The sequence below is a fragment of the Myotis davidii genome, unplaced genomic scaffold (assembly GCF_000327345.1).
Source record: "Myotis davidii unplaced genomic scaffold, ASM32734v1 scaffold208, whole genome shotgun sequence".
NCBI classification, from domain to species: Eukaryota; Metazoa; Chordata; class Mammalia; order Chiroptera; family Vespertilionidae; genus Myotis; species Myotis davidii.
Genome location: NW_006299706.1, coordinates 47,314 through 54,346, shown reverse-complemented (window position 1 = coordinate 54,346; position 7,033 = coordinate 47,314). Strand labels below are relative to the sequence as shown.

Here is a 7,033-nt window from a genome sequence, read left to right as displayed (position 1 = left end):
AGCAGTGGGGTTAGGAGTGAGGTTTTGAATCAGGCTTTTCTGGGATCATATCTTGACCTTGCTGTCTATTAGCCTCACGGACATAGGAACTTTGCTTACCTCAATTCCACATCCTCGACATGAGGGTAACAGCACCATCTCATAAGGTTATGAAGGTTTAAGAGGCACATCAATACAGAAGGTAAGGTGATGCCTGGCACAGGTAAGGACTTATTAACCACTGGAGAGAGCTTTGTTAGATGTCAGAATAAACTGTGGAAGGACTGGGTGATGAGTAAACACAGACCATGCTGCTTTTCAGAGTCCCATCCTTTTTATGTTCAGAAACCCAGTTTTCTCTACCAAATTTTCTGTCCTATTATGACACATCCCACTGTGTTCCCCACCCCAGCCCCAGGTTAAGTGAGGGACAGAAGAAAGCTCTAGGTGTTGTCCTTTGGGAGTTGCCTGGGATTTTACTGGGACATGCTGAACACACACTCCTAGGTGTGTCACACTCACCTGAGTGGGGCAATGGTCCAGGAAGGAGACAGAAAACATGACTCCAGGGCTCCCAGATCCTGGGATGAGCCAGACGGAGCCTTATAAAAGGACCAGTCTTTGCTCAAATGCATAGCACACTCATCCTTCTCCTCAGTGACACCTTGTCAGCTCTGGTAAGTATGCACCTGACTTGTTGCTGGGGGTAAGAGGGGGTGCTCAGGGCCCAGGGTGTTCTGCTGCCTGTAGGAGTAAGGAAAGCAGTGATGGGAGAGGATTCAGGAGCCTGGGTCCAGATGTAATGGGGCTCTGCCTATAATGGGGCCGTGTGACTTCATCCCACGGGGTCCTGAGGTCCTCATCTATATGATGACTGCACCGATGCTCTCATTGCTCTGTTGGCTCCTCTGTGACAACTCTTTGGAAACATCCCTGGTGGGAGCGGAGGACATGACTCTCCCTCTCCCCCTTGTCTTCTTTTCTCTCTGGACTCACCTGACTGTCAGGTCCCAGTTTGGTGAGGACCCACTGTGCATCCCAACCTTGGGAGAGTGGGTGTCTCTACCAAAGTCTTGAAGTTTCTCCTCAACCCAGGTCAGTGATGCCCACTCACCTTGCCCTGGTGAGAAGACCTGCCACTACATGGTCAGAGACCCATCAACTAAGCTTTTGGACCTTGTGCCCAGCTGAGGGAATGACCAGTGACCTTCTGTGCACAAGGCTCAGCTCTCGCCTTGGTCAAGTTGACAGAAGGCCTCAGCTGGTTCCACTTAGGGACATAGCAGCAAGGATCTTTCTCCCAGATCAGGAGACAATGGTAGTTTGTGTTAGATGCCCACACGTGTGATTCATGCACGTTTCTGGGTGCTTTGGAAAGTCTGGGGTGTGAGGGCTGCACTGTCCCATTTCTCTGCTTGGGGTCCAGACTGTTGGTGGAGGTACCGGCTTTGGGAAGTCAGACCTCTTTACTTAAATATGGTCTAGTTTTGGGGTTCCAGAGAGCAGGGAGGTACAAAGGTCATCTGAAGGAGCCTATCTCCCCACATTCCCCCCACCCCCCCAGAGTCTAAAACTGAAGCAGGTATTTCTGCTTATTTCAAATATGAAGCCAATTCTGTTCAGCAGTCCCTTCTTCCCACTGGTGGGGATGGTCCAGGAAAACCTCTGTGGGAGCTCAGGACAGGGCTGTGCTTCTCTGCTCACCCTCACCATCCTACTCCACTCCCCGCGGGGAGCCTCCAGGGCCCGTTTCACTGACAGCTTGCTTTATGTTCAGGATGGGCTCTTTCTGGGATCTTGTTCCAAGAGCAGCCAGGGCGGGTCAGACCAGACTAGTCAGGAAGTTATTCTGTCTCGGTGACTCCAACCCTGATGTTGACCCTGATGGATTTGATGTTCTTTGAAGAGTGGAGTCGTCCTTAGTTGGCTCAGGTCCCAACTAAGACTTCAGTCCGGTACAAAGTGGTTGATCCCCTACCCTCTCTGCCCTCTCTGCTTCTGCCTCCTGTGGTTCCGTCCACAGTGGGCTTCTGTGTTCTCCCCCATCTCTTCTGGGCCCTGACCTGCATGGCCTGGGTCACACTCTCCTCCTTGTGAGCGTCTCATCCCACCTCCTAGGGTGATACAGCTCCTTCTGCTCCCACCTGAGCCTCACTTCACTGGATGCTCAGTTCCCACCCCGTTGTTCTGACTTAGGGTCCCTCACCTCGGGGGAAAGATAATAAAGGTCCCTGTCTTTCTCTCTGACAGCTTCTTCGAAAACCAAGATGAGCCAAACTCAAGTTGAGAAGTCCGTGATGGACTTGGTCGTCCTGTTCCACAAATACACCAAACCTGATGACAAGATTGACAAGCGGGGCCTGCTGAAGATGCTGAAGGAGAATTTCCCTATATTCCTCAAGGCTTGTGTGAGTCTGGGTGACTTCTCCAGGTCCTGGCATGCCAGAGGACACTTTGCTGTGGGACCTTGGACAAGTCAACCCCATTCTCTGATCCTCAATATTCTCATCTGCAAAAAGGCCTAAGAGGACTCTCCTGACTTATTATCAGGATGAAAGAGATAATACATGTGGCCAAGTGTAAAGGCATCTGGAGATGAAGGGTAGTTATCAGGTGGTGAAATAGGAGAGTAAAGAACGGGTCCCCTCCCACTTGTCACTCTCCATCCAGGAGACTGAAGCCCATAGGCTCAGGCTCTGCCTCTAGAAGCCTCCATTCGGTTCTCTGAGATCCAAGGGAAGGTGATAGAAATCCCATGGCTGATAAAATTTAACACCTTTCATTACAATGAAAGAGCTCCTTCATAGACCTGACTTAGTCTGACAGTTAGAATGCACTGAACTGATTAGAAAAAGAGAGGCTACTAGGTGACACAGAGAGTAGGGAGCAAAAGAGGGCACTGAGCATGGAAGATTCGGGAAGGCAAATAAGAGATAGGAGAGGAGGGTTAGGAATGAAGAGACAAGGATAGGGCCTATCTCTAGTTTCTGGATAAAACTTAGGTAGATGGGGTCCTGGAAGTGGATGGGGGGAGTGGGTCTGGGTCTAAAGACCACCTACCCACCAGCTCATTGATCAGAGCCTCACCACTACTAGTTCTCTCATTCATGTTGACACTTGGGCCAAGGAATCTCCCTCAGTGACCTGCAGGGTAATGCTAATGTGTCCCCCCCCGCCCCCCGCATCCCCAGGACCCCCACTGACTCACACCAGCTACACCTGTGCAGCCCCAGGTCTTCTCTCCCCCTCTCTGCCTCCTTCTCCTCCTATTCTACCCATAACACTTTTGGGATTGAATTTGTCTTGTTTCGTGTCTTTCCCACAGGACAAAAAGGGCAATGATTTCTTGGACCATATCTTTGAGGAAAAGGACAAGAATAAGGATAAGAAGATCGAGTTTTCCGAGTTTCTGTCGGTGTTGGGAGTCATAGCCACCGACTACCACAATCAGAGCCACGGAGCCCCGCCCTGTTCTGTAACCCCGCCCTGTTCAGGTGGAGGACACTGAGCCCAGCCCAGCCTGAGGCCCCCAGAAACCACAAGAAACAATAAAATGTCTCTTTTGCCCAGATACAGCCTGTTTCCTGCTTTTCTTTGGCTACTTATGCTGTCAGAACTGCCCCTTCTTGGTGAATGTAATTGTGGGTTCTCATGGGGGGACTTTGCCAGGAATGTGCCAGGAGGGTGCCCTCCCTCCGGCGGACAGCATAACTGACCACCTCTCTCAGCAGGGCCTCTGTCCACCTCTGCCCCTGCATGTGTGTGACTTTCCCAGGACTGTGCCAGGAGGGTGCCCTCCCTCTGGCCTCCAGCATAACTGACCGCCTCTCTCAGCAGGGCCTCTGTCCACCTCTGCCCCTGCTCCCTAGTGCAGCCAGCGTGCCAGGTCCCAGGGTCAGCAGTGCAGAGCATTCTGCTGGCTCAGCCATGCTTTCCCTTCTCAAGCTGCGATCAGGATCTGCAGGGAGCAGGAGCCGAGGTGTGAACACGGTGCCTCATGCCCACACGCTCCTGCCCAGCATAACCCCAGGGACAAAGGGGAGATGGCACCACTGAAGTAGGCATTCTGTGGAGGGCATTGGGGGCACATGGGCACTGGTCACTGAATGGGTCACTCAGCAGTGCCCAGAGGACTGGATCCCTTGTCCTGTGTCCTGTGTGTGTGTGTGTGTGTGTGTGTGTGTGTGTGTGTGTGTGTTTTAGCCTGTGTGGTGTCCCTGTGGAGATGAGAGCCACCCTGTCTGCTGAGCTGATCCTCGCAATGGTTTGCTAAATGCTGGGAGCTGGGTGTCTGGGGAAAGCACAGAGGGAGGGCTGTTCCAGGCATGAGGAGTAAAGCTAGTGCTGGAGTCCAGAGAGTGTCTGGGCAGCAAGTGAGAAGACAGGACTGAAGAGGAGCGGGGAGGAGAGGGCACGAGGGAGAAGCGGAGAGCTCATGCTGAGTCATCAGTGACCGTCCACTCCACTAGCCGCGGAAAGAGACCTGCCGTTACCCACAGGCTCTTTCCGGCCAGGCAAGGTGGTAGAGGCCGAGCATTTAGAAGAAGCAAGACACAGGGGCTGCCTGAGCAAGCGCAGATGGGGCCTCTCCAGGTGCCAGGAGGCCAGTCAGCTCTCACCTGCACATCCGGGGCCACCTCTAGGCATGTCCCTGCTGCTTCAGTAGCTCCCCTCCTTGAGGATCCCATCACCCAGCTGGGTCACGCCCTACCTCCTACTCACAGTCTCCTGCTAACCCCCCAATCAGGCCACATTCTTCAGGGAGAAATGAGGCAACTGCCTCCAAAATCTCCTCTGTCCCACCTGCAGGAAACTCGGTGGGCGAGTCATTTGTCCATGTGGATGACTCCTTCCGCGGCTCCCTGATACTCAGGCACATTTCTCCTGACAGAAGGCACAACTGTGCAGACACTTGCAGGCAGAAGGTGTCTGGACAGAGAGGAGCTTAGAAAGGAGGTGGGTGTGGCTGGAGGGAGCCTGGGAGGAGATAGGGGAGGGAGGGTGGGAGGGAGGAGGACTGGTCCAGGGCCTGGTGCAGGGGCAACCGTATTAGTGATCTATTGCCGTGTGACAACGTTACCATCACTTAGTGACAATCAGGAAACACTCATTATCTCAGTCTCTTGGACGGGGAATCCCGCGAGGCTCAGCTGAGTATTTCTGCCAGTGATTCCCAGGAGGTTGGGGCTGCGGTCTCAACTGAGGCAGGATCTGTTTCACTCAGGATCTGAGCTCATTGCGGGGGGAGGGGGGGGGTCTTGGGCAGGATTCAGCTTGGATTGAAGGCCTGACTTCCCCTCGGTGCGAGGCCATGTGGGTCTCTTCAGACAGCAAGTCATAGCACAGAGGCCGAGTCCCCAGAATGAGGGACCTGAGAGAGAGAGAGACACACAGATCAGAGTGAGCAAGTGGTTAGGCACTGATATTTTATAAGCAAATCTTGGAAGTGACCTTGGGTCACTTTGCTGTCTCCTAGGGAGTCACTAATGGAGGCCACACTTAAGGGAAGGGCACCATCCACATCACAGGAGGATGTGTCCTCCAGGAGATGTGAGTCGTGGGGAGCCACTCGGGGGAGAAGTGGACGGTTCTGAAAGGCCCCTGCTCTGCCCAGAATCACAGAGACAATGGTGTCCTCACAGTTGGGGTCCTGGCTGCACCCAGGCTTTCTCAGGGGCTCTGGAAAAGACTGTGCTGATAGAACCATGTGCAGCCATGGAGATGGCACAGGGGAGAGGGTGAGCATTTGGCAGTCCAGACGAGCATTTAGCCAGTCCTTGTCTGAGGACAGGCCCGGTCAGGGAATATGGGGTGCCTTCCTCTCCACAGCCACCAGGGTGGAGGGAGCTGGGGGCTCCTTTATGCAGAGCTCATGCTTCTGCAGGTTTGAATCTCACTCTAAATTGGATGATTGCTGCCCATACAGAGGTGGAGACTGGCCAAGGTGCATGACAGGCAGAGTCCAGAGGTCAGGAGTGTTGTGACCTTCCAGGCAAAGGCTCCAACTTGTCCCATAGGGTTGGTTTGAAAATTAGAAATCCTAACATTTGGGAAACTCTTGCCTATTCCTGCCTATGTGAGGACTGTGTTTTTTGTTTTTTTTCTCTGGGATCCAGTAAGTGAGCACTGACATGTGTGAGAGTGTACACACACACACACCCACACACACACACACACACACACACACACTCTAGGTCAGGGGTGGGGAATGTCCGGCCCGCGGCCTGTATAAGGCCCACAAAATCATTCGGTCTGGCCCTGCCAAGGCATTAGGGGCGAGTTAATTAAATGTTTGACCAAATACAGAAGGCTGATTTTTAAGGTGACATTTTGCATGGCCCTTGGATGGTGTTGTAAGTATCCAGATGGCCCTTGGCTTTAGCTGTAATGACTATGGGAGGGATACTAAGAAGAGCAGACATAGAAGAGGTGACAAGAGAAAGCAAAAACAGGTCGGAGGCACTTCTTCCACATGACAGCACTCCTCCAACTTTACAGCTGCTCTCCCCCATGGGCCTGAACATTATTTCCAAGACGAACATGCTGCATAATCCACTGTGCAGGCAGGAGACGGACAGGCTCTGACAGCCACCATGGCTTGTCCAGGACCAAGAAGAAGAAAGAATGAGGGGTTGAGTCTGAACCCAGGTCTATCTCCTCAAATCTTGGACCCTGGCTGTACCCTGACCTCGTAGGCGGCTGTGGAGGAAGGCGTGTTGGTGTCAGTGGGGACTGATATGTATTCCATGGAGAAGGGGTGTGAGCCGTCAGCAACCCTGAGGACTATTTGGATATCTGTTATTCGAGGAGGGGACTCAGGGAAGGGGATCACAGGAAATGAGGTCACTTCCCTAAAGAACTTAGAACCCCCCGTAACCAGGCAGCCACAGTCTAGCAGCAGCCCAACAGCCACTTCACTTGGCAAGAGACACTTGAGAGTTGAAGATGTCCTCTTGCTGGAGCTCTTGTTATCGGGGCTCTTGCTCCCGGAGACCCCACAGTGGTAGTTTTTCAAAATTCTGGAGACGTTGGTTCAACCCTCATCCCCAGCCTT

General features: G+C 53.0%; 1 protein-coding gene across 3 annotated transcripts; it reads left to right on the top strand.

The window, feature by feature from the left end:
- The first annotated feature begins 554 nt into the window (after positions 1–554).
- On the top strand, positions 555–3,557 carry LOC102764597 (protein S100-A7). Of its 3 annotated transcripts, none has more exons than XM_006775593.2 (3): positions 555–656; positions 2,230–2,387; positions 3,305–3,557. In XM_006775593.2, exons 2-3 carry the CDS (start codon positions 2,247–2,249, stop codon positions 3,485–3,487), a joined length of 324 nt encoding a protein of 107 aa, XP_006775656.1. In that variant the 5' UTR covers positions 555–656; positions 2,230–2,246; the 3' UTR covers positions 3,488–3,557. The 3 variants fall into 3 exon arrangements, with proteins under 3 accessions (XP_006775656.1, XP_015427273.1, XP_015427272.1); XM_015571787.1 differs by lacking the exon at positions 555–656 and adding an exon at positions 988–997; XM_015571786.1 differs by lacking the exon at positions 555–656 and adding an exon at positions 1,014–1,102.
- Positions 3,558–7,033: the final 3,476 nt, after the last annotated feature.

Coding starts and splice junctions, on each gene's coding strand:
- LOC102764597 (XM_006775593.2), top strand. CDS start 2,247: ATGAGCCAAACTCAAGTTGAGAAGTCCGTGATGGACTTGGTCGTCCTG. Junction 2,388..3,304: donor CTATATTCCTCAAGGCTTGT/GTGAGTCTGGGT, acceptor TCTTTCCCACAG/GACAAAAAGGGCAATGATTT.